Source organism: Oenanthe melanoleuca, chromosome 22 (assembly GCF_029582105.1).
Source record: "Oenanthe melanoleuca isolate GR-GAL-2019-014 chromosome 22, OMel1.0, whole genome shotgun sequence".
NCBI classification, from domain to species: domain Eukaryota; kingdom Metazoa; phylum Chordata; class Aves; order Passeriformes; family Muscicapidae; genus Oenanthe; species Oenanthe melanoleuca.
This window is the reverse complement of record NC_079355.1, coordinates 1,328,005-1,353,278: the sequence shown is the minus strand read 5'-3', so window position 1 is coordinate 1,353,278 and position 25,274 is coordinate 1,328,005. Positions and strand designations below refer to the sequence as shown.

Genomic DNA, 25,274 nt, shown 5'->3' with positions numbered 1-25,274 from the left:
GCGGGGCGATCCCGCAGGGTGTACCGGGGAGGGGTCCCGGGGGACGGGTCCCGCAGGATGTTCGGGGGTGGGTCCCGGGTGGTCCCGGGGCGGTCCCGCAGGGTGTCCGGGGGGTCCCGGGGGTGGGTCCTGGCCAGTCCCGGGTGGTCCCTCAGGGTCCCGGGGGGGGGGATCCCGGGGCGGTCCCGCAGGATGTCCGGGGGTCCCGGGGGGGGTCCCGGGGATGGGTCCCGGGGCGGTCCCGCAGGATGTCCGGGGGTCCCGGGGGGGTCCTGGGGACGGGTCGCGGGGCGGTCCCGCAGCTCCGGCCGTGCCGCTGCCCGCGCTGTCCCCGCCCCGGCCCGGCCGGTGCCGCCCATTTCCGCCGGGCGGAGCCGCCCCTCGGCCCCGCAGCGGCCCCGCCGCCAGCGCCCGCCCGGCCCGGCCCGGCCCCGGCCCCGCTCGCTCGGTGCAGCCCCGCCATGGCGGGCGGCCCGGCCGCGCTCGCCCTCGGTACGTGCGGGGTTCGGGGGTTCGGGCCGGCCCGGGGGGCTCGGTCCGGTCCGGCCCGGGGGGCTCCGCGCCCCCAAACGCACCGCAGCCCGACGGGTCTGGGGGTGGCTGGTGGGGGTCGGTCCGTGCGTTGCGGGAATGCGGTGAAAGCCCCATAAAAGCCCCATAAAATCCCCATGAAAACCCCATAAAATCCCCATGAAAACCCCATGAAATTCCCCCGCGCGGGCGCTCCCGAAGTTCGTTCCCTGTGGGAAAGGCGCTTCTCCGCGACGCGTGAGTACGGCCGCGGTCAGACGCTTAATTAGGGCGGCTAATTAGGGCTGGGGGCTAATTAGAGCTGAGGGAAGGGGGTGGGTGCCGGGGGAAGGGGGGGCGCTCCCGGCTGGAGCGGGGCGATGCCGGGACGGGAGCGGAGCGGGGATGCTCCGGGAAGGTCCCGGTGCCGCTCCCGGTGCCGGTGCCGGAGCTGGGCTGGCTTTGTCCCGCTGTCCCACCCGCAGCTCCGGGTTCTGTCCCGCTGGGAAAGCGGCGCTTCGCAGCGCTGGGGTTCGGGAAAGCGGCTGCGCTTGGCCCCGCTCCAGCTCCCGGCGCTGCCGCTTTGGCTCCGGCACCGCCGCGTCCCGGTCCGGTTGCTGAGTGTCCCGGTCCGGTTCTTCCGTGTCCCGGCTGTTCCGAGTCCCAGTCCGGCTGCTTGGTGTCCCGGTCCGGCGGCTCCATGTCCCGGTCTAGTTCCTCCGTGTCCCGGTCCGGTTCTTCCATGTCCCGGCTGTTCCGAGTCCCGGTCCGGCACCGCTGCGTCCCGGTTCGGCCGCTCCGCGTCCCTGTCCGGCTGTTCGGTGTCCCGGTCCGGTTCTTCCGAGTCCCGGTCCTGCCCCTCCGTGTCCCGGTCCGGCTCCCCCGGTCCAGTTCCTCCGTGTCCCGGCCGCTCCGTCCCTCGGGGTCCCGCAGCCGTGTCCCGCCTCCCTGGGCTCTCCCGGAGCTCCCGTGGCCCCGGTGCTCGCCCCGGTGCTCGCCCGTTTCGGGGGGGCTGAGCCGCGGGTTCCCCACCTGCGTGGGCGCCCCAATCCCAGCAATTCCCACCCGATGGGATCCGGCTGAACCCCGGGATCGGAGCATCCATCGGGATATCGGGGAGGGGAAGGGGAGCCCCTGCGGGTCCCGCACCGCGGGGAGATTTTGGAGCAGGGAACGGACCCGGCGGTACCGGAGAGCCGGAGGTGGGAATTAGCGGGATGGAGCGGCTGGAATCGCCTCGGGAAGGCTCGGGAGTCCTTTGGGGGCTCCTGGCGGCGGGGTGAGCTCAGGCAGGGAGCGATTCCCGGAGAACGGGCTGGGATGGGGCTGGAAACCAAACCCGATCCAGCTGGATTGTCCGAGTGTCCAGGGGGTGTCCGGGGGGTGTCCAGTGTCCCCACACCAGCCCTGGGCATGGAAAACTTCCCAAGGGCCGGGATCAGGGCTGAGGGCTGGACATTGCACCTGCCCACGGAGAGGAGGGGGACGGACACCCACCCATCCCAGCGGGATGAGCCATTCCCAAAACACGGGAGTGGAGGCGCGTCCCAAAAAAAAAAAATAAAAACAAAAAAAAATCCGAACGGACGAAGCCACCTGAGGCCATGGTGGGTCCTTGAAGCCCTGGGTGGATCCGTGGTGCACCAGTGGATCCCTGAAGCCCTGGAGGATCCCAAAAGCTCTGGGTGGATCCCTGGATTTGTGGTGGATCCCTGAAGCTCCAGTGGATCCCTGAATTTGAGTTTGGTTCCTTCAGCCCTGGGTGGATCCCTGAATTTCTGTTTGATCCCTAAAGCTCCAGTGGATCCCTGAAGCCATGGGGGATTCCTGCAGCCCCGGGTGGATCCCTAAATTTGTGGTGGATCCCAAAAGCCCTGGGTGGATCCTTGCAACTCCAGTGGATCCCTGCAGCTCTGATGGATCCCCAAATCTCTGGGTGGATCCCTGGATTTATGTTTGATCCCAAAGCCCTGAGTGGATCCCTGATTTTTTTGGCGTCAGGGTTTTGGTGACCCTAAATCCCCCTGAGATTTCTGGGGTCAAGGTTTGGTGACTCTAAATCCCCCCTGAGTTTTTGGGGTGAGAGTTTTGACAACCCTAAATCCCACGTGAGATTTTTGGGGTGAGGGTTTTTGTTGACCCTAAATCCCCTGAGTTTTTGGGGTCAGGGTTTTTCTGACCCTAAATCCCCTGAGTTTTGGGGTCAGAGTTTTTGTGACCCTAAATCCCCCCTGATTTTTTGGTATCAGGGTTTTTGTGACCCTAAATCCCCCCTGAGTTTTTTGGGGTCAGGGTTTTTGTGACCCTAAATCCCCCCTGAGTTTTTTGGTATCAGGGTTTTGGTGACCCTAAATCCCCTGAGTTTTGGGGTCAGAGTTTTGGTGACCCTAAATCCCCCCTGATTTTTTGGTATCAGGGTTTTTGTGACCCTAAATCCCCCCTGAGTTTTTTGGGGTCAGGGTTTTGGTGACCCTAAATCCCCTGAGTTTTTGAGGTGAGGGTTTGGTGACCCTAAATCCCACATGATATTTTTGGGGTCAGGATTTTTGTTGACCCTAAATCCCCTGAGTTTTGGGGTCAGAGTTTTGGTGACCCTAAATCCCCCCTGATTTTTTGGTATCAGGGTTTTTGTGACCCTAAATCCTTCCTGGGATTTTGGGGTCAGGGTTTGGTGACCCTAAATCCCCTGAGTTTTGGGGTCAGGGTTTTTTTTGACCCTAAATCCCCTGATTTTTTGGTGTCAGGGTTTTTGTGACCCTAAATCCTGCCTGGGATTTTGGGGTCAGGGTTTGGTGACCCGTGTCCCTCCCCACAGGTGTCCTGCTGGCCGCCTGCCACGCTCTGGACAACACCACAGCTGCTCAGAACGGTGAGTGTCAGCGGGAATTTTGGGATTTTTCTGGCACCCCAAACCCCTCTGTATGGGATAACGGGCCCTGGGTGGGATCCTGGCCCCTGATCCCCTGAGGGAAAAACCAGGAATGGTTTGCAGCCCCAAAAAAAAGGGGTTTCCAGAAAATAAAAAGTGTTTCTGACCACAAAAACAAAGGGTTTCCAAACCCAAAAGGAAAGGGTTTGCAGCCCCAAAACTCAAAGGGTTTCTGGTCCCCCAAAAAGGGTTTCCAGGGGGGAAAAAAAAAAGTGTTTCTGGCCCTAAAAAAACCAAAGAGTTTCTGGTCCCCCAAAAAGGGTTTCCAGGGGAAAAAAAAAGTGTTTCTGGCCCTAAAAACAAAGAGTTTGCAGCCCCAAAAATGAAGGATTTCTGGCCTCAAAAGCAGGATTTTTGCCCCAAAAGAGGGTTTCTGGCCCCAAAAGGAAAGGGTTTCTGGCCAGTGCCTCTTCCCAGAGCTGGGGACATGGGGACATCCCGACCTGAGCCACCCCAGGGACCCCTTAAATGGGGACATGGGGACATCCCAGTGTGAGCCATCCCATGGACAGATGGGGGGGACATGGGGACATCCCACCCCAGGGACCCCTTAAATGGGGACATGGGGACATAGGGACACGAGGACAGGGGACATCCCCCCTGAGGATCCTCAGATGGGGACATGAGGACACGGGGACAGGAGACATCCCCCCAAGAACTCCTTAACTGGGGACACAGGGACACGGGGACAGGGGACATTCTCCCCGAGGAACCTCCGATGGGGACATGAGGACACGGGGATAGGGGACACCCCCCCTAGGACTCTCAGATGGGGACACAGGGACAAGGGACATCCCCTCCAAGAACCCCTTAATTGGGGACACGGGGACACAGGGACATGATGGGACAGGGACACAGGGACATGGACACAGGGACATGGGGACACAGGGACATGATGGGACATGAGGACACAGGGACACAGGGACATGAGGACACAGGGACATGGGGACATGAGGACACGGGGATAGGGGACACCCCCCCTAGGACTCTCAGATGGGGACACAGGGACAAGGGACATCCCCTCCAAGAACCCCTTAATTGGGGACACAGGGACACAGGGACATAGGGACATGGGGAGATGAGGACACGGGGACATGAGGACATAGGGACACAGGGACATGAGGACACGAGGACATGGGGACATGAGGACACGGGGACATGAGGACACGAGGACATGAGGACACGAGGACATGGGGACACAAGGACATGAGGACACAGGGACATGAGGACATGAGGACATGAGGACATAGGGACATGCGGACACAGGGACATGAGGACACGAGGACATGAGGACACAGGGACACGGGGACATGAGGACACGGGGACAGGGACCCCCCCGCGGAGCCGGAACCCTCCCTCCCCGCCCTAAGCCCGGCCCTAAGCCCGGCTCTAAGCCCGGCTCTGATGTCCCGCCCGGGGGCGGCTTTGAAGCGGTCGGAAGCGCCGCGATCGCGGGGCCCTCCCGGAGCGGGATCTTCCCTTCCCGAGCTAACTGGAACCAGCGGCGGTTAATGGGAAACACCCGCTGCTGCTCCCGCTGAGCTCTTTAGGAAATTCCTCCGGGATTATCCACGCCGGGCTCCTTGGGGCGGCGCGCCCCGCGCTCCCCAGATAAACCCTGTCCTGAAATAAACCCCAAAGCGGAGCTGCGGCGGCCGGGTCCGGCTTTGGGGTTGCCCAAAATCGCCGTTTTTGCCCCGTTTTCGCGCAGCCCCGGTGGCGGCGGCCGTGAGGTCGCACTTCAATGAGTGCCCCGACTCGCACAGCCAGTTCTGCTTCCACGGCACCTGCCGCTTCCTGGTGCAGGAGGACAAACCCGCCTGCGTGTGAGTGCGCCCGAACCGGGCTGGTGTGCTGGGAACCCCAAAACTGGGGAGGTGTGCTGGGAGCCCCAAAACTGCGGGGTGGTGTGCTGGGAGCCCCGAACTGGGCTGGTGTGCTGGGAACCCCAAACTGGGGTGGTGTGGTGGGAGCCCCAAACTGCGGGGATGGGGACCTGGGAGCCCCAAACTGCGGGGTGGTGTGGTGGGAACCCCAAACTGCGGGGGTGGTGTGCTGGGAGCCCCAAACTGGGCTGGTGTGCTGGGAACCCCAAACTGGGCTGGTGTGCTGGGAACCCCAAACTGGGCTGGTGTGCTGGGAGCCCCAAAACTGTGGGGAGGTGTGCTGGGAGCCCCAAACTGGGGTGGTGTGCTGGGAGCCCCAAAACTGCGGGGTGGTGTGCTGGGATCCCCAAACTGGGGTGGTGTGCTGGGATCCCCAAACTGGGGTGGTGTGCTGGGAACCCCAAACTGGGGTGGTGTGCTGGGAGCCCCAAAACTGCGGGGTGGTGTGCTGGGATCCCCAAACTGGGGTGGTGTGCTGGGAGCCCCAAAACTGGGGTGGTGTGCTGGGAACCCCGAACTGGGGTGGTGTGCTGGGAGCCCCAAAACTGGGGTGGTGTGCTGGGAGCCCCAAAACTGGGATGGTGTGCTGGGATCCCCAAAACTCCAGGTTTAAAGTCCTGGGAACCCCAAAACTGCGGGGGTGGTGTGCTGGGATCCCCAAACTGGGGTGGTGTTCAGGGGATCCCCAAAACTGCGGGGTGGTCTGCTGGGAGCCCCAAACTGGGCTGGTGTGCTGGGAACCCCGAACTGGGCTGGTGTGCTGGGAACCCCAAACTGGGCTGGTGTGCTGGGAGCCCCAAAACTGGGTGGTGTGCTGGGAACCCCAAACTGCGGGGTGGTGACCTGGGATCCCCAAACTGGGGTGGTGTGCTGGGAACCCCAAACTGCGGGGTGGTGTGGTGGGAACCCCAAAACTGGGCTGGTGTGCTGGGAACCCCAAAACTGGGCTGGTGTGCTGGGAACCCCAAACTGGGGTGGTGTGCTGGGAGCCCCAAACTGGGGTGGTGTGCTGGGAGCCCCAAAAGTGCGGGGTGGTGTGCTGGGATCCCCAAAACTCCAGGTTTAAAGTCCTGGGATCCCCAAAACTGCAGGGTTGGTGTTCATGGAGTCACAAAACTGCGGGTTTGGTGTCCTGGGGATCCCCAAACTCTGGATTTTGTGTCCATGTAACCCCAAAATTCCACGTTTGGTGTCCCAGAGACCCCAAACTCTGGGTTTGGTGTCCCACGGTGACTCCCTGTCCCTGCCACGTGTCCTTGTCCTGAGGTGACTCCTGTGTCCCTCTGGTGTGTCCCAATCCTGGGGTGACTCCCTGTCCCTGTTCCCACGTGTCCCTGTCCCCACCTGTCCCTGTCCTGGGGTCACTCCCTGTCCCAATTCCCATGTGTCCCTGTCCCCTGGTGACCCCATGTCCCTGTGTGTCACTCGGGGTTCATGGTGACACTGACCTGCTCTGTGTGTCCCTGTGTCCCCAGGTGTCACTCAGGGTGTGTGGGGACACTGACCTGCTGTGTCCCCAGGTGTCACTCAGGGTCCATGGTGACACTGACCTGCTCTGTGTGTCCCCAGGTGTCACTCAGGGTTCATGGTGACACTGACCTGCTCTGTGTGTCCCCAGGTGTCACTCGGGGTTCATGGTGACACTGACCTGCTCTGTGTGTCCCCAGGTGTCACTCAGGGTTCATGGTGACACTGACCTGCTCTGTGTGTCCCCAGGTGTCACTCGGGGTTCATGGTGACACTGACCTGCTCTGTGTGTCCCCAGGTGTCACTCGGGGTTCATGGTGACACTGACCTGCTCTGTGTGTCCCCAGGTGTCACTCAGGGTTCATGGTGACACTGACCTGCTCTGTGTCCCCAGGTGTCACTCGGGGTTCATGGTGACACTGACCTGCTCTGTGTGTCCCCAGGTGTCACTCGGGGTTCATGGTGACACTGACCTGCTCTGTGTGTCCCCAGGTGTCACTCGGGGTTCATGGTGACACTGACCTGCTCTGTGTCCCCAGGTGTCACTCGGGGTTCATGGTGACACTGACCTGCTCTGTGTCCCCAGGTGTCACTCAGGGTTCATGGTGACACTGACCTGCTCTGTGTGTCCCCAGGTGTCACTCGGGGTACGTGGGCACACGCTGTGAGCACGCTGACCTGCTGGCCGTGGTGGCAGCCAACCAGAAGAAGCAAACCATCACAGCCCTGCTCGTGGTGGCCGTGGTGGCCTCGGCTCTGCTCGTCACCGTCTGCGTCCTGGTCCAGTGAGTCCTGGGGACACTTGGGACAGGGGACCCCGACCCTGTCCTGTCCCTGACCCCATCCCTGACCCCATCCCTGACCCCACTGCCTGTCCCCACTCCCTGTGCCCATCCCTGACCTCATTCCCTGTCCCTGTCACATCCATGTCCCCATTCCCTGTCTCTGTCCCTCTCCCCATTCCCTCTCCCCATTCCCATTCCCATTCCATCCCCATCCCCATTCCCTTCCCATTCCCATTATTCCCATTATTCCCATTGTTCCCGTTGTTCCCATTGTTCCCATTGTTCCCATTGTTCCCATTCCCATCCCCATTATCCCATTCCCATATTCCCACATTCCCATTATTCCCATCCCCACATTCCCATATTCCACATTCCCCATTCCCTGTCCCCATTCCCACATTCCCATTATTCCCATTATCCCCATTATTCCCATTATCTCCATTATTCCCACATTCCCCCATTCCCACATTCCCATTCCCATCCCCATTCCCACATTCGCATCCCCATTGCCACATTCCCATTCCCATCCCCATCCCCACATTCCCATTATTCCCACATTCCCATTATTCCCATTATTCCCACATTTCCATTATCCCCATTATTCCATATTCCCACATTCACATCCCCATATCCCCATATCCCCATATTCCCACATTCCCACATCCCCATTATCCCCCCATTCCCATCCCCATTCCCTGTCCCCATTCCCCCATTCCCATATCCCCATTTTCCCCATTCCCCATTCCCATTATCCCCATTCCCCATATCCCCATATTCCCACATTCCCCCATTCCCCCATTATTCCCCCATTATTCCCCCATTCCCATTATCCCCATTCCCCCATTATCCCCATTATCCCACATTCCCATTCCCATCCCCATTCCCTGTCCCCATTCCCACATTCCCATATCCCCATTATCCCCATTCCCCATTCCCATTATCCCCCATTCCCCCATTATCCCCATTATCCCGTATTCCCACATTCCCATCCCCATATCCCCATTCCCCATTCCCCCATTCCCATTATCCCCATTCCCCATATCCCCACATTCCCACATCCCCATTATCCCCCCATCCCCATTCCCTGTCCCCATTATTCCCCCATTCCCACATCCCCATTATCCCCACATTCCCATCCCCATCCCCATTCCCTGTCCCCATTATTCCCCCATTCCCATGTCCCCATTCCCACATCCCCATTCCCCATCCCCATATTCCCCCATTCCCATATCCCCATTATCCCCATTATTCCCCCATTCCCATATCCCCATTATCCCCATTATTCCCCCATTCCCATATCCCCATTATCCCCATTATTCCCATTCCCACATTCCCGTTCCCTCCCAGCTGCTGCCGCCGCCGGAAGCGCTGCCCTGGCTGGTGCCAGCACGGAGCCGGCCCCGAGAAACCGGGGGGGCTGCTCGGGGGGGGCTGCTGCTGCCAGGGCCACACAGGTGAGGGACACGGGGACACCTGGGGACACCTGGGACAGGGGAGGGACACAGGGGACAGGTGAGGGACACCTGGGGACACCTGGGGTGTGACAGGAGAAACTGGGGGGGCTGCTGCTGCGAGGGACACGGGGACACAGGGACACCTGGGGACACCTGGGGCCACCTGGGGACACCTGGGACAGGGGAGGGACACCTGGGGACACCTGGGGACACCTGGGACAGGGGAGGGACACCTGGGACAGGGGTCGGACACCTGGGACACCTGAGGACACCTGGGACAGGGGAGGGACACAAGGGACAGGGAAGGGACAGAGGGGACACCTGGGACAAGTGAAGGGGACCCCGGGACAGGTGAGGGACATGGGGGACACAGGGGACAGGTGGGACAGGTGAGGGACATGGGGGACAGGTGAGGGGACACAGGGAACAGGGGAGGGGACCCCTGGGGACAGCTGAAGGGACACAGAGGACACCTGGGCACTCCTGGGACAGGTGAGGGGACACAGGGGACACCTGGGATGGGTAAGGGACACAGGGGACAGGTGAGGGGACACAGGGGATGCTGGGGCTGTCCCTGCCAGCACAGGTGCCACCCGGTGTGACCGCTGCCATTCCTGTCCCCACAGGTGTGTGACAGACCCGGGACCCCCCGGGGACCCCCGGACCAGCCCCCCCCAGCTGCGGATCCTTTTTGGGGTTTCCCCCTGTTCCTCCTCGGCTCTTGGGGCGTTTTCCAGGGATTTTCTCCCCCTTTCCCAAATATTTGGGTTTTAAACCAAAACCCCTGCCAGGATGGGGCTTTATTTTTCTACAGAGGAAAAAAAAAAAAAAAAACCCACACCTCGGCCCCAGCTCATTTTTGGGGAAAAATCCCCAATTTTTTTTTAATAAAAAATGAATTTAAATCCCAGGAAACCTCCTCAGGCTGGAGCTCCAACCTCTGGCACAGCCTTAATTTCCCCTTAGTAACCAACCCAGAGCTTTTCCCTCTGTTTTGGGGTTGTTTTGGGGTTTTTTTTGTTTTGTTTTTTTTTTTAAGTCATGGTTACTCTCATGTCTTCTGTATATGTTGCACTGAAAGTTAATATTTAATGTTTTAATTTATTTCGCGTGGTTTAAATTAATTTTGATTCCTATAAAGATGTTCTTGTCATGGCCTGGTCTTTAATTTGGTTTTTTTTTTTTTTTAATCCCATCCTAATAACCTGGTTTAGAGTTAAGTGATGCAATTTTTTTTTTTTTTCCAGAAAATTCGTGGTTTGGGGTTTTTTTGGGTGGGATATTTGGGAAGGATCCCATGGCTGGGAGAGGGGGGAATATTCCCAGGGATGGCTGAGCCAAAATTTCCCAGATTTTCATCCCAAATTTTCAATCCTTGATGCCCCAATGATGAACTCAGCCCATTCCATTTTGGGGCAATTTTGGGGCAATTCCTGTCAATTTTGTGGTGGCTCTGGGGTGGATTTTGGACAATTCCCAGAGATTTTGGGGCAATTCCTGGCAGTTTTGGGGCGGTCCTGGAGGTTTTGGGGCGATTCCCGTCAGTTTTGAGGTGGTTGCGGGGCGGATTTGGGGCAGTTCCCGGCGGTTTTTGGGGGATTCTCAGTTTGGGGTGATTCTTGTCAGGTTTGGGTCGGTTCAGGACACTTTTGGGGCCCGTTTGGGGCGACCCCCGGCAGTTTTGGGGCGGGTTTTAGGACAGGTTTGGGGCGGGTTTTAGGGCAGTTTTGGGGCGGGTTTTAGGGCGGTTCTGGGTGGGTTTTGGGGCGGTTTTAGGGCAGGATCGGGACGCGCTTTAGGACGGGTTTTGAGGCAAATCAGGGCGGGATTTAGGGCGGTCCTGGGGCGGGTTTTAGGACGGCTTCTAGGGAGGTTTTAGGGTGGGTCGGAGCGGGTTTTGGGGCGGGTTTTAGGACGGCTTTTAGGGAGGTTTAGGGACGGATCGAGGTTTTGGGGCGGGTTTTTGGGGGCGGTTTTCAGGGCAGTTTCGGGGCGGGTTTTGGGGCTGGTTCGGGGCGGATCGGGGCGGGTTTTAGGGCGGGCTTTAGGGAGGTTTTGGGGCGGATCGGGGCGGGTTTCGGGGCAGGTTTTAGGGCTGATCTGGGGCGGTTCTGGGGCGGGTTTTAAGGCGGGTTTTGGGCGGATTTAGGGCAGTTCGGGGCGGGTTCTGGGGCGGGTATTAGAGCAGATCTGAGGCGGGTTTTAGGCGGGTTCTGGCCGGGTTTAGGGCGGGTTTCGGGGCGGGTTCTGGCCGGATTCTGGGCGGGTTTTAGGGCGGGTTCTGGCCGGGTTTGGGGCGGGTTTTAAGGCGGGTTTCGGGGCAGGTTTTAGGGCGGGTTTGGGGCAGGTTTTAGGGCGGGTTCTGGCCGAGTTTGGGGCGGGTTTTAGGGCGGGTTCTGGCCGGGTTCTGGGCGGATTTAGGGCGGGTTCTGGGCGGGGTTCGGGGCAGGTTTTAGGGCGGGTTTAGGGCGGGTTTTAGGGCGGGTTTTAGGGCGGGCTTGGGGCGGTTCCGGGTCGGGTTTTAGGGCGGGTTCGGGGCGGGTTTGGGGCGGGTGTTAGGACGGGTTTTAGGGCGGGTTTTAGGGCGGGCTTGGGGCGGTTCCGGGTCGGGTTTAGGGCGGGTTCGGGGCGGGTTCTGGCCGGATTCTGGGCGGGTTCGGGGCGGGTTCGGGGCGGCTCGGAGCGCACGGAGAGCCCATGGCGGAGGCGGCGCAGGGCCGGGTCCAGGCCGCGGTGGAGAGCGCGGTGCAGGGGCTGGAGCGGGAGCAGATCCGCGCCATGCAGGTACCGGGCACGGGGGACACCGGGGGGACACCGGGGGGACACCGGGGGGACACCCGGGAGGGCTCCGGGCGCTGCTGCTGCAGCCCCGAGCGCACACGTGGGTGCCCCGGGCAGCGCCGGGACCGGCACGGGGACCCCCCCCCAAATTCACTGAGACCCCCACCCAATTCACTGAGACCCCTCCCAATTCATTGAGACCCCCAATTTATTGAGACACTCCCCCAATTCATTGACACCCCCCAATTCACTGAGACCCCCCCCCAATTTATTGAGACACTCTCCAATTCATTGAGATCACCCCAATTTGTTGAGATCCCCCCAAATTTATTGAGACTAGCCCCATACACACACTGAGACCCCCCTCCCAATTTATTGAGACCCCCCCAATTTATTGAGGACCCCCCTCAATTCACTGAGATTCCCCCACAATTTATAGAGATACCCTCCAATTGACTGAGACCCCCCCCAATTCACTGAGACTCTCCCCAATTCACTGAGACCCACCCCCAAATTCACTGAAACACCCCCAATTTACTTAGACACCCCCAGTTCACTAAGACTCCCCCATACCCACCTTGCGACCCCCCCCAATTCATTGAGATCCCCCAAATCACTGAGACCCCCAGGACAACCCTGAGTCGTCCCCCGCCCCCAAAATCTCTGCACACCTCCAGGGCACGTCCTGGGTCCCCCTAAACACACCCTGTGCCCCAAAATGCACCCTGTGTCCAAAATACATCCTATGCCCCCCAAAATGCACCCTGTGTCCCCTAAATAAACCCTGTGCTCCCCAAAATACACCCTGTGCCCAAAACTACACCCTGTGCCCCCCCCACAGTCATCTCCAGTGCCCCCCCCCAACATTCCCTGTGCCCCAAAACACCCCCTGTGCCCCCTCAGTACGTCACCTGTGCCCCCAAAATAAATTGTCCTCCAGTTCATCTCCTGTGCCCCCCAACATTCCCTGTGCCCCCAGTTCATCTCTTGTACCCCACAACACACCCCCCTCCCATGTCCCCATGGTGTCCCCTCTGACCCCCACTGTCCCCAGGTGTCCCTGGGCCCCCCATCCTGCTGCCCCTCTAGCCCTGGTGTCCCTGGGGGTGCCTCCTGTCACCCAGGTGTCCCCAGGGTGCCCTGTGACGGTGTCCAGTGTCCCCAGGGTGCCCCTGTGATGGTGTCCCCGTGTCCCATGGCTCTCTGTCCCCGTGTCCCATGGCTCTCTGTCCCCTGTCCCCAGGGCTCTCTGTCCCCTGTCCCCAGGGCTCCCTGTCCCCTGTCCCCATGGCTCTCTGTCCCCGTGTCCCATGGCTCCCTGTCCCCTGTCCCCATGGCTCCCTGTCCCTGTCCCCATGGCTCTCTGTCCCCTGTCCCCATGGCTCTCTGTGACCGTGTCCCCCTGTCCCCATGGCTCCCTGTCCCCTGTCCCCAGGGCTCTCTGTGACCGTGTCCCCATGGCTCCCTGTCCCCTGTCCCCAGGGCTCTCTGTCCCCTGTCCCCAAGGCTCTCTGTCCCTGTCCCCATGGCTCCCTGTCCCCATGGCTCCCTGTCCCCTGTCCCCAAGGCTCTCTGTCCCTGTCCCCATGGCTCCCTGTCCCCATGGCTCCCTGTCCCCATGGCTCCCTGTCCCCTGTCCCCAAGGCTCTCTGAACCCCTGTCCCCATGGCTCCCCGTCCCCTGTCCCCAAGGCTCTCTGAACCCCTGTCCCCATGGCTCTCTGAACCCCTGTCCCCATGGCTCCCTGTCCCCTGTCCCCATGGCTCTCTGTCCCCTGTCCCCATGGCTCCCTGTCCCCTGTCCCCATGGCTCTCTGAACCCCTGTCCCCATGGCTCCCTGTCCCCAAGGCTCCCTGTCCCTGTCCCCATGGCTCTCTGAACCCCTGTCCCCCTGTCCCCTGTCCCCATGGCTCCCTGTCCCCATGTCCCCATGGCTCTCTGTCCCCTGTCCCCATGGCTCTCTGTCCCCTGTCCCCAGGGCTCTCTGTCCCTGTCCCCAGGGCTCCCTGTCCCCGTGTCCCCATGGCTCCCTGTCCCCTGTCCCCAAGGCTCTCTGTCCCCGTGTCCCCATGGCTCCCTGTCCCCCTGTCCCCATGGCTCTCTGTCCCCTGTCCCCAGGGCTCTCTGTCCCTGTCCCCAAGGCTCTCTGTCCCCTGTCCCCATTTCTCTCTGTCCCTGTCCCCATGGCTCTCTGTCCCCTGTCCCCAAGGCTCTCTGTCCCTGTCCCCATTTCTCTCTGTCCCCTGTCCCCAAGGCTCTCTGTCCCTGTCCCCAGGGCTCCCTGTCCCCTGTCCCCATGGCTCCCTGTCCCCTGTCCCCAGGGCTCCCTGTCCCCTGTCCCCAAGGCTCTCTGTCCCTGTCCCCATGGCTCTCTGAACCCCTGTCCCCCTGTCCCCTGTCCCCATTTCTCTCTGTCCCTGTCCCCATGGCTCTCTGTCCCCTGTCCCCCTGTCCCCTGTCCCCAAGGCTCTCTGTCCCTGTCCCCAGGGCGCCATGTTCCGCTGCAGCGCGCGGTGCTGCGAGGACACGGCCGCGTCCATGCAGGAGGTGCAGCGCTGCATCGAGCGCTGCCACGCGCCCCTGGCCCGCGCCCAGGCCATCGTCACCGCCGAGCTCGAGCACTTCCAGGTGGGCACGGGGCACTGGGACCCCCAGGGACCCTGGGCAGGACCCGAGCCCCAAATCCCTGCAGCCCCTGCACGTCCTGTGCCCCCCAATCCATCCCAGTCCATCCCAGTGCCCCCAGTCCATCCCAGTGCCCCTAGTGCCCGCTGACCGGCTGTCCCCAGTGTCCCCAGTCCATCCCAGTGCCCCCAGCTGACCGGCTGTCCCCAGTGTCCCCAGTGTCCTCAGTCCATCCCAGTCTATCCCAGTGCTGCCAGTGCCCGCTGACCGGCTGTCCCCAGTGCCCCCAGTCCATCCCAGTGCCCCCAGCTGACCGGCTGTCCCCAGTGCCCCCAGTCCATCGCAGTCCATCCCAGTGCCCCCAGTGCCCGCTGACCGGCTGTCCCCAGTGCCCCCAGTCCATCCCAGTGCCCCCAGCTGACCGGCTGTCCCCAGTGTCCCCAGTCCATCCCAGTCCATCGCAGTCCATCCCAGTGCCCCCAGCTGACCGGCTGTCCCCAGTGTCCCCAGTCCATCCCAGTGCCCCCAGCTGACCGGCTGTCCCCAGTGCCCCCAGTCCATCCCAGTGCCCCCAGTGCCCGCTGACCGGCTGTCCCCAGTGCCCCCAGTCCATCCCAGTGCCCCCAGCTGACCGGCTGTCCCCAGGACCGGCTGAGCCGCTGCTCGCTGCAGTGCTCGGACCAGGCCAAGGACGCTCTGGACTCGGGGGGCTCGGAGCCGCGCGTGCGGGGCCAGCTGGACGCCTGCCTGGCCACCTGCGGCGAGCAGCACCTGCGCCTCGTGCCCGCCATGGCCAAGAAGATGCGGGACGGGCTGGCCAGCATCCAGCAGTGACACCGGGGCCACCCCTGGGGCACCCTGGGGCACCCAGGGACACCCCCAGGGACACCCCGGGGACACTCTGCGCGATCATTAAAGCCAGGTGGCACCTCCCAAAAACCGCGGGTGCTGTGGGGGGAAATGGGGGGCACTGGGGGTGATGGGGGGAACTGGGGGTGATGGGGGACTCTGAGAGGGGTAAGCAGTGAGGGGACACTGCAGGTGATGGGAGGCACTCTGGGGATGATGAGATGGGTGATGAGGGGACACTGCAGGTGATGGGGGCACTGGAGTGGCAATGGGGGGCACTGGGGGGGCTCTGGGGACAATGAGGGGCTCTGAGAGGGGCACTGCAGGTGATGAGGGGCATTGGGGATGATGGGGTGGGTGATGAGGGGACACTGCAGGTGATGAGGGGCATTGGGGATGATGGGGTGGGTGATGAGGGGACACTGCAGGTGATGAGGGGCATTGGGGGGTGATGGGGTGGGTGATGAGGGACACTGCAGGTGATGAGGGGCATGCTTGGGCACAGTGTGGGTGCAGGTATGGGGTGACCCAGGCGTGCGCTGTGCCAGGCTTGGGGTGTCCCAGTGTGTGTGTGCAAGGGACAGGGTGACCCTGGTGTGTGTGCAGTGCACCTGGGGACCCCGAGCGTGTGCAGGGTGTGATCCCAGGCCAAGCACACCTGCACTCACACACACAGGTGGGCACACGTGTGAACATGGACGCACACGTAGGTGTGCACCGGGACACACACATACCTGGGCACATGTGGACGCACACACAAACGTATGCACAGGTGGACATAGACACACACACACGTGTGCACCTGAGCACACGCACTCACAGTCACACACACGCGTGCACAGGTGAGCACACACACGTGCACACACGCACTGTACGGTATGGCTGCCATGCCGCCGTACCTCCCCTTGTAGCCGCGCATTTCCCTCACCGCACCCTGTTTTTCATTCGTACCACCCGGCTGCCTTCCGCTGTGTGCGCCGCTACTCGGGTGAGTGCGGTAGCGCGCCGCGGGCCGCCATTGGCTGCGGGGGCGGCGCGGCGGGAAGGCGCGCGCGGCTGCCATTGGCTGGCGCGGGAAAACGCACGGCGCGCTGACGTCAGAGCGCGGCGTGCGGCAGAGACGGGCCGGGGGCTGTGGGAGCCATGAGCAAAGCGCACCCGCCCGAGCTGAAGAAGTGGGTCGGGGGGCGCCGGGGCCGGGCCGGGGAGCGAGGGGAGCGGGGAGCCGGGGGAGCGGGGAGCCGGCGGCGGTGCGGGGGGAAGCGGGCCCGGAACGGCGCGGTCGCCGCTTGCCGGTGTCCCGGCGTGCACCGCGAGGCCCGGTGTCATGGCGGCGGGGGGGCGGTTCGCCCAGAGTCGTGAGGGGATAATGGAGGGGTGCGGGGTCTCTTGCCCCGTCCCCACCCGGTGCTGACCCTCTGCCATCTCGTTACAGGTTCATGGACAAGAAGCTGTCGTGTGAGTTCTGGAACTGATCCCACCGCGATCCCCTCGCGGTGCCCGGGGAGTCCCGCCCGCCCCGATCCCCTTCACGGCCCCAGCAATGCCGGGTTATGGGGACCCTCCACGGCCCCGCTATGGGGGACTCCTGAGCCCCTCACCCGGTTATGGGGACCCTCCACGGCCCCGCTATGGGGGACTCCTGAGCCCCTCGCCCGGTTATGGGGACCCTCCACGGCCCCGCTATGGGGGACTCCTGAGCCCCTCGCCCCCTTTTGGGGACCCCCGCCCACCCCTCACGGTGCCCAGGGAGGGGATCCTGGTTTCTGGCCCTGCAGCAGGCCCTGACTGATTTCAGGCCTTGCAACTCAATAAATAAAAATTCTAATTCATTAATTTAAACCATAATTCAGTAATTTAGCTATGAGTTGAAAATTAGCTTTTGTCCCCTTTTCCTTACCCATTAAGGGTTGTGGTTCATTGATCCATCCATCCATCCCTCCATCCATCCCCCCCTCCATCCCCCGCGGGCCCCGCTCCCCGTTGGGGTCCCCGCGGTCGGGGCTGTCCCTGGCTAACACGGCAGGTTCCCCGTTCCCCGTTCCCCGCAGTGAAGCTGAACGGCGGCCGGCACGTGCAGGGCATCCTGCGGGGCTTCGACCCCTTCATGAACCTCGTCATCGACGAGTGCGTGGAGATGGCGCCGGGCGGGCAGCAGAACAACATCGGCATGGTGGTGAGTGCAGCTGGGAGCGCTGGGAGCACTGGGAGCGTGGTGTGAGTGCTGCTGGGAGCGCTGGGAGCACTGGGAGTGTGGTGTGAGTGCTGCTGGGAGCACTGGGAGCACTGGGAGCGTGGTGTGAGTGCTACTGGGAGCACTGGGAGCACTGGGAGTGTGGTGTGAGTGCTGCTGGGAGCGCTGGGAGCGTGGTGTGAGTGCTGCTGGGAGCACTGGGAGCGTGGTGTGAGTGCTGCTGGGAGTGCTGGGAGCACTGGGAGCGTGGTGTGAGTGCTGCTGGGAGCGCTGGGAGCGTGGTGTGAGTGCTGCTGGGAGCACTGGGAGCACTGGGAGCGTGGTGTGAGTGCTGCTGGGAGCACTGGGAGCGTGGTGTGAGTGCTGCTGGGAGTGCTGGGAGCACTGGGAGCGTGGTGTGAGTGCAGCTGGGAGCACTGGGAGCGTGGTGTGAGAGACACTGGGAGACACCGGGAGTACTGGGAGCGTGGTGATGAGTGCTGCTGGGAGCACTGGGAGTGTGGTGTGAGAGACACTGGGAGTGTGGTGTGAGTGCTGCTGGGAGCACTGGGAGTGTAGTGTGAGTGCTGCTGGGAGAACTGGGAGCACTGGGAGTGTGGTGTAAGTGTTACTGGGAGTGCTGGGAACATGGTGTGAGTGCTGCTGGGAGCACTGGGAGCGTGGTGTGAGAGACACTGGGAGCGTGATGTGAGTGCTGCTGGGAGAACTGGGAGCACTGGGAGCGTGGTGTGAGTGCTACTGGGAGCACTGGGAGCACTGGGAGTGTGGTGTGAGTGCAGCTGGGAGCACTGGGAGCGTGGTGTGAGTGCTGCTGGGAGCACTGGGAGCGTGATGTGAGTGCTGCTGGGAGCGTGATGTGAGTGCTGCTGGGAGAACTGGGAGCGTGGTGTGAGTGCTGCTGGGAGCACTGGGAGCGTGGTGTGAGTGCTGCTGGGAGCACTGGGAGTGTGGTGTGAGAGCCACTGGGAGCACTGGTGTGAGAGCCCCGGGGAGCACTGAGAGCATGGTGTGAGTTCTGCTGGGAGCACTGGTGGAACCAATATGTGCAAAATGAGCAGGAAGTTTGGTGAGGAACAGGTTTGGGATGTGCCAGCTGGGAATTCAACAGACCTTTGGGTGCTTCTCCTCAGAGAGGTGAAGGCTGGAAACACCTGGATGGATGGATGGATGGATGGATGGATGGATGGATGGATGGATGGATGGATGGAAAGGTTTGACTCAGAACCCAGAGGTCTTTTCCACCCTCAAGAATTCTGGGATCCTGTGATCCTTGGGGATTCAGGGTTAAAATCTGTCCTTATCTATCCTTGTGGGGGAATTCCAGCCAATTTTTCAAGGATTTTTGGGGAAATAAACTGGAAGGAAGGAACTCTTAGATCAGAGGTAACAGCTCTCACCTTCCCCCTTCCAGGTGATCCGAGGGAACAGCATCATCATGCTGGAAGCTTTGGAACGAGTATAAACCCCAGGAAACCCCAAATGCTGACCCACTGGTTCCATTCCCTTGTCCAAGACACCTCTCACAAGTGTACAATTATTTTGTTTTTGTAATTAAATCAATTTTGTAATGGTTGACCTAACTCAAGCCTTTCTCGCATCACTTTTTGGGAGCTGGGTGTTAATTCTGCTCCAAATCCCAGGAAAACTCATGGAAAACTTAAATTAACTGAAGTGCCTGTTAACTCTGTGCTAATTTTGGTGGTTTTCTCCTTAAAAAACGCTCAGGTTGTTCAATTCTTTATTACCTCCTTCATACCTCAACACAGCAATGGATATTGGTGGTTTTTCCTCTTTCCCACCCATTCTGGCAGCTCCCAGTTTCCACGCTGAGGAATAATTCCTTTGGAAAAGTTGGGGCACAGGAAGGGACAGCCAGGAAGTTGATATTCCCAGCTGGAGAGCACTTTTGGGATCAATATGGCACTTTTAATGAATTCCCTAATGTCAGACAGGGATAAACCAAGGAATTTGAGGAAAACTCAGGAATTTGCTTACTTGGGAACGCCTCAGTGCTCCTGCTCCCTCCTGAGTTGGCCAAACAGCTCCCAGGTGGCACTGAGGGAGTTCAAGATGAGTTACGATCTTGAAGATCCTGAAGGTCTTGAAGGTTTTGATGTTCTTGAAGGTCTTGATAATACTGATGGTCTTGAAGTTCTTGAAGCTCTTCCAACCTTAAGGATTCCATGGTTTTATGAAACGCCTCCTTGGAGGGGCAAAGCACAAAGTTCATTAATGTTAATTATGGCATCTTGAAGGTCTTGAAGATCTTCCAACTTTAAGGATCTCATGGATGGGATCCTTACAAAACACCTCCTTAGAGGGGCAAAGCCCAGTTTATTGGTGTTAATTATCTGGCTGTTAATTGCCTGTCCTGAAGATGTTGATGATCTTGAAGGTCTTGATCATCTTGAGAGTCTTCCAACTTTAAGGATCCCATGATCCTACCAAACACCTCCTTGGAGGGGCAAAGCACAGAATTCATTGTTGTTCATTACCTGGCTGTCTTGAAGGTCTTGATCTTGAAGGTCTTGATAATCTTGATGGTCTTGATCATCTTGAAAGTCTTCCAACTTTAAGGATGCCATGATCCTATAAAACACGTCCTTGGAGGGGCAAAGCCAAGACTTTATTGGTGTTAATTACTTGGCTGTCTTGAAGGTCTTAATCTTGAAGGTCTTGATGATCCTGAAGGTCTTGAAGATCTTGATGGTCTCGATCATCTTGAAAGTCTTCCAGCTTTAAGGATGCTACGATCCTACAGAACACCTCCTCAGAGGGGGGAAGCACAGAGTTATCAGTGTTAATTAGCCCCGGGGGGGGTCTCAGAGCTCCGTTTTGAGCTTCTCGTGCAGGTCCTCCTGGTCGACGCTGGCGCTGTGGCCGTGCCAGCGGTGGAAGGCGAGCAGGGCGGCGTTGCGGGCGGCGACGGCGCTGATCTCCATGGCGCTGGCGGCGCGCTCCAGCCCGTTCAGGTAGTACAGCTGCTCGTGCAGGACGATGGGAGGGAACTTCTCGGGAGGGCTGTACTGGGGATACGCCAACCACGGCTTCACCTTCACCGAGTCGTAGGAGGAGAAGAGCAAATTGAGCTGCTCCTTGGTGAGCTCTTCCTTGGAAAACACCTTCCAGACGGCCGACTGCAAGGGCAGCTTCCCGCCCGTGGCCGCGTCCCCCGCGGGGGACACCACGCTCAGGCTGTTGATGAACAGCTTGGGGTTGTCCGTGGTGAAAATGGCCCCCAGGTGAAAAGCCTGGGGGTCGCTGTAGCCGAAGAAGGAGGTGTTCAAGCGCCCGTGCACCAGGGTGGTGACGGTCTGGTGGAAGGGGTTGGGGAATTCCGGGATGGGAGGGTCGAAGTTGCGGAAGGTGATGTTGGCCAGCTTGCGGCCGAGCGGGGCCGCGATCAGCACCATGTCGTACGTGTCCCCCGCCAGCCCCGAGGACGTGTTGTAGGTGACCTCGTAGAGCTTCACCGGCTCCCCTGCGGAGAACAGCTCAGTTATCCTGATCCGTGCTGGGAGGGAATCCTGACCGTCCCTGGAACCTCATATTTGGGTTTATGAATTTGTACAGCTGGGTTTTGAGCCCTGTTTTCATGGAATGGTTTGGATTGGAAGGGATCCTAAAGTCCATGCAGTTCTATGGCAGGGACACCTTCCTCTGTCCTTGTTCCAAGCCCCATCCAGCCTGGCCTTGGACACTTCCAGGGATGCAGGGACAGCCACAGAATTCTCTAGAATTCCATCCCAGCCCCTCCCTCCCAGGAAGGAATTTTCACTTTGAAACCCCCAATTGGCCAAGGTCAGTCTCCACCCCTCCCCACTGAAGGGAATTCCAGCCCCACTCACCGCCACGCCTGGTTCTGGTTTTTGGCTCTATGGACACGACTGTTCCCGGGATAACCTCGGCCTTGGAGGAGTAGATGAGGCCAGAGCAGACAAGTTTGTTCCCCCCTTTCACTGACCAAAGGCCTGCCTGTGCCCCGGCCAGGGACACAGCACCTGCAAGGAAACCAGCACTGTCAGAGCAGGGAAACACTGGAAAAACAAACTGCAAAATCAGGGGGGACAAACATCCAGAGCTTGAAGCCATCCTGAGCCAGGATGGGACGCTGCCCACACTCACCTACAAAGCCATTGATGGTGACACCTTGGCCATAATCCACCCTCATGACTGGACAAACCACCTCATTGATGAATTTCTGGGAGAAGCCTGCTTTCTGCATGGCCTCATCGATGGTCTGGTTGAGCAGCCGGGCGAAGTCGTCGCCTCCCAGGGCGTGGAGCAGGCGCTCGTTGCTGCTGAAGGCGTAGTCGTGCATCTGGTACCGGTAGATCCTTTAATCAGACAAGAAATGGTCTCTGTTAATGAGCTCTGGGACCCTGGCAGCTGCAGGGGATCTCATGGGGTGGCTTTGTGGGAGCAGCAGGACAAAGAGGGGAGGTTTAGGCTGGGTATTGGGGATTTTTTATGGAAGTGGAGAGGCTCTGGCACAGTTTTCCCAGAGAAGCTGTGGCTGCCCTACCCCTGGAAGTGTCCAAGACCAGGCTGGACGGAGCTTGGAGCAATCTGGGATAGTGGAAGGCATCTCTGCCCATGCAATGAGGTGTTTTTAAGGTCATTTCCCCCTCAGGACCCCAACCCACCTCATGAACTTGTCCAGGATGTCCTCCACCCACATGGACATGCGCAGGGAGTTGAGGCCATAGTGCCAGAGCAGCTTGAGGAGGTTGATGAAGGACCAGCTGCTCTCCTCAAACACAAATTCCTCCCCGTTGTAAACACCCGCGAGGCCGCCCTGGACTGAGGAGACTGAGAGGCCTTTGGGAAAAGGACAGAAAAAGGCAATTTAGGGAAAGTTAGGGCTATTCCACCTCAATTTTAACTTCTGAAATAACCTGGCTTCATGCTGATAAGGGTGAGTGAAGATTGGAGTCCCAAAGCATGGAAAGGGCAATCAATTAGCCCTTGATCATGGGCCAGGGAATGATTGGAGGTGAGTTTTGGACCTTTATGATACCATTAGTGGGTCACCTGTGGGGAAAGGAGAGACCATTCCCATTGGGATGTGGGTTTTCTTTGCCTGGAGTGGGGATGGGGAAGCAAAGGGGGCATGGGGGAGGTGATGGGGGGCTCTTTGGAAAGGAAAATGGCCTGTGGGGGAGGGACATTGGAGAAATTATTAATTATTAATTTATTATTAAGAAATTAATTGGTGATTATTAGGGAAGTATATGGGGGGGATATTGGGAAAAGAAGAACTATTGGGGAAGGATGTGGGGGTTATTGGGAAAGAAGTGAGACTACTGAATAAGGATATGGGGGCTACTGGGGATGGATAAGGGGCTACCAAGCCTTGTTTTCTCAAGGGATGTTCCCCAGCAGAGTGGGACCCAGAGCACCCAAGGGGGACAATTTTAGGACTGGGACATGTCAGGGTGGGGGTTCCCTGCTCACCAAGCTCCTTGACGAAATGCTTCATGTGCAGGTTGAGGGGGTGGATCACGGACCCCCCAGCCTCGTAGGTGGCCCCCTCCATGTCCAGCGTGTGCAGGCGGCCGCCCAGCACTCCCTTCTCCAGCACGTGCAGCTGCACGCCCTGGCCGAACTTCTGCCGCAGGAAATAGGCGGCGGCCGAGCCGCCGATCCCGCCGCCCACCACGGCTGGAGAAACGGGCACGGTCACATTCACAGCCCCAGGAACGCCCCCGTTCTCACACCCTGCCCCAGAGAGCCCTCACAGAACCCTGCAGCACAGATCTCCTCACGGGAACCCCCTCCAAGATCCCTCATGGCCCCCTGCACCCCAATCCCCTCAAGAGATCCCCCTCATATCCCATTCCCCTCAAAGATCCCTCATGGCCCCCTGCACCCCAATCCCCTCAAGAGATCCCCCTCATATCCCATTCCCCTCAAAGATCCCTCATGGCCCCCTGCACCCCAATCCCCTCAAGAGATCCCCCTCATATCCCATTCCCCTCAAAGATGCCTCACGGCCACCCCCAATCCCAATCACCTCAAGAGACCCTCCCTCATATCCAAATCCCCTCAAAGATGCCTCAGTGTATCCCCACCCCAATCCCCTCAAGAGATTCCCCTCTCATATCCCCTGCCCATCAAAGATCCCCTCACGGGCCGCCCCCTTGACCTTCAAAGGCCTTGAGGAGTCCCCCCATGGCACCTTCCTCACAGATGCCATCCAAGGATCCCCCTCACACCCTCAAGGTGACCCTCACAGATCCCTCAGGGGACATCTCCCCATGACCCCCTCACGGGCCTTCCATGACAGATCCCCTCAAGCGCCCTTAAAGGATCCTCCCCTCACATTTTCCTCGCGGATCCCCTCAAAGGATTCCACTCTCCCCTCACAGATCCCCTCAGCTTCTCCCCCAAATCCCTTCAAGGGACGACCCCCACACCCCCTGCAGCAGATCCCCCCTCAATCTCCCCCCTCACAGATCCCTCCCGCCTTCCCCTCACGCCCCCCGTCCGCCGCCGCACCGATCTTGGAGGGCGCATTGCGGAGGCTCAGGGCGGGCGGGCAGAGCGCGGCGAGCAGCAGCAGGAGCCAGCCGAGGCCCGACATGGCGCCGGAGAAGGGCAGAGGGCGATGGGCGGGCCGGGAGCGCGGCCCGGGCGGACTGCGGGCGCCAGAAATATCAAGGACACGAAAAATAAAACTCCACCACCCGCGCCGCTGGTGTAGTGGTATCATGCAAGATTCCCATTCTTGCGACCCGGGTTCGATTCCCGGGCGGCGCACTCACGTTTTGCGTCCCGCTGAACTGTTTTATTCCTAAACTCTCTCCTTTATTTCCTGTATTGTACATCCTTTACTTAAAATCACTTTAGTTTAACTCCTTTATTTTAATTTTCCTGCCCTTGTAGAAGACACTCACTTTCTTGGTGCCCAAATGTACCTTTTCACCCTGCTTTTAATCCCTTTACTTTTAATTATTTTAATTTTCGTTTTAAAGTCCTTTCGTTTAAGCCCTTTTCTTGTAAAGTCCTTTATTTTTAGCTACCTTACATTAACTCTTCTATTTTTATTTTCCCCCTTCCCCTAAGCCTCTCTTCCCTGTCCCCACACGAAACCTTTTCACCCTGCTTATAAACCCTTCACTTTTAATTATTTCATTTTTAAATCCTTAATTTATTCCTTTAATTAATAAATTTTAATTCGTTTATTTTAATTACTTTATTTTAGTAATTTTTTTTTAGTCCCTGTATTTTATAAGCTTTATTTCCCCACCCCAATGCCCACATGTCCCTTTTCACCGCGACTTTACTTCCAATTCTTTCATTTTTAACCCTGTAATTTTAAACTCCTTCATTTCAAATGCCTCTATTTTAACTCCTTTAGCTCCTTTACTTTTAACTCCTTTACTTTAATTCCCTTTATTTTTATTTCCCAGCTCTGCTGCCCCATTCTTGATGCCCTCATATCCCTTTCCACCGCGGTTTTAACTCCTTTTAATTATTTTCTTTTTAATTCCTGAATTTTAAATTCCGTTTTTTTTAACACTTTCATTTTCACACTTTTATTGCCATTTGCCACGCTGATGCCTTTTGACCCCCCTTTTAAGCGCTTTCCTATGAACCCTTTTATTTCCAAGCCCTTTATTTCCTCCCCCTTCATTTCTCACCCCTTTTATTTTTAACGCCTTTATTTTAAATCAATTCTCACCACTTCTTATCGCCGTCCCCTCACGGCCGCGCATGCGCGGAGCGGCCGCGCGTCCCCGCGCCGTTCCCGCGCTCTCCCCGCGCACGCGCGTTCCCGCCCCCCCCCGG

At 59.1% G+C, this 25,274-nt stretch overlaps 4 protein-coding genes and 1 non-coding gene across 5 annotated transcripts; 4 read left to right on the top strand and 1 right to left on the bottom strand.

Moving 5' to 3' along the window:
- The first annotated feature begins 377 nt into the window (after nt 1-377).
- TGFA (transforming growth factor alpha) lies at nt 378-10,186 on the top strand. Its single transcript, XM_056508680.1, has 6 exons — nt 378-492; nt 3,326-3,379; nt 5,151-5,265; nt 7,428-7,577; nt 8,925-9,031; nt 9,658-10,186. Exons 1-6 carry the CDS (start codon nt 462-464, stop codon nt 9,663-9,665), a joined length of 465 nt encoding a protein of 154 aa, XP_056364655.1. The 5' UTR covers nt 378-461; the 3' UTR covers nt 9,666-10,186.
- Nucleotides 10,187-11,677: 1,491 nt separating this feature from the next.
- On the top strand, nt 11,678-15,368 carry FAM136A (family with sequence similarity 136 member A). The gene is made up of 4 exons (XM_056508858.1): nt 11,678-11,815; nt 14,300-14,440; nt 15,083-15,296; nt 15,329-15,368. Exons 1-3 carry the CDS (start codon nt 11,729-11,731, stop codon nt 15,269-15,271), a joined length of 417 nt encoding a protein of 138 aa, XP_056364833.1. The 5' UTR covers nt 11,678-11,728; the 3' UTR covers nt 15,272-15,296; nt 15,329-15,368.
- A 1,006-nt stretch (nt 15,369-16,374) lies between these two features.
- SNRPG (small nuclear ribonucleoprotein polypeptide G) lies at nt 16,375-19,060 on the top strand. The gene is made up of 4 exons (XM_056508857.1): nt 16,375-16,461; nt 16,722-16,744; nt 17,338-17,462; nt 18,892-19,060. The coding sequence occupies exons 1-4, from the start codon at nt 16,430-16,432 to the stop codon at nt 18,940-18,942; spliced, it is 231 nt and encodes a 76-aa protein (XP_056364832.1). The 5' UTR covers nt 16,375-16,429; the 3' UTR covers nt 18,943-19,060.
- A 144-nt stretch (nt 19,061-19,204) lies between these two features.
- PCYOX1 (prenylcysteine oxidase 1) lies at nt 19,205-25,242 on the bottom strand. Its single transcript, XM_056508856.1, has 7 exons — nt 25,168-25,242; nt 23,982-24,121; nt 22,938-23,144; nt 22,127-22,301; nt 21,606-21,817; nt 21,329-21,481; nt 19,205-20,961 (listed from the first exon to the last, which is right to left on the bottom strand). Exons 2-7 carry the CDS (start codon nt 24,064-24,066, stop codon nt 20,303-20,305), a joined length of 1,491 nt encoding a protein of 496 aa, XP_056364831.1. The 5' UTR covers nt 24,067-24,121; nt 25,168-25,242; the 3' UTR covers nt 19,205-20,302.
- Nucleotides 24,172-24,242, top strand: TRNAG-CCC (transfer RNA glycine (anticodon CCC)). Its single transcript has one exon. It is a non-coding gene; the product is annotated as a tRNA-Gly (tRNA).
- Nucleotides 25,243-25,274: the final 32 nt, after the last annotated feature.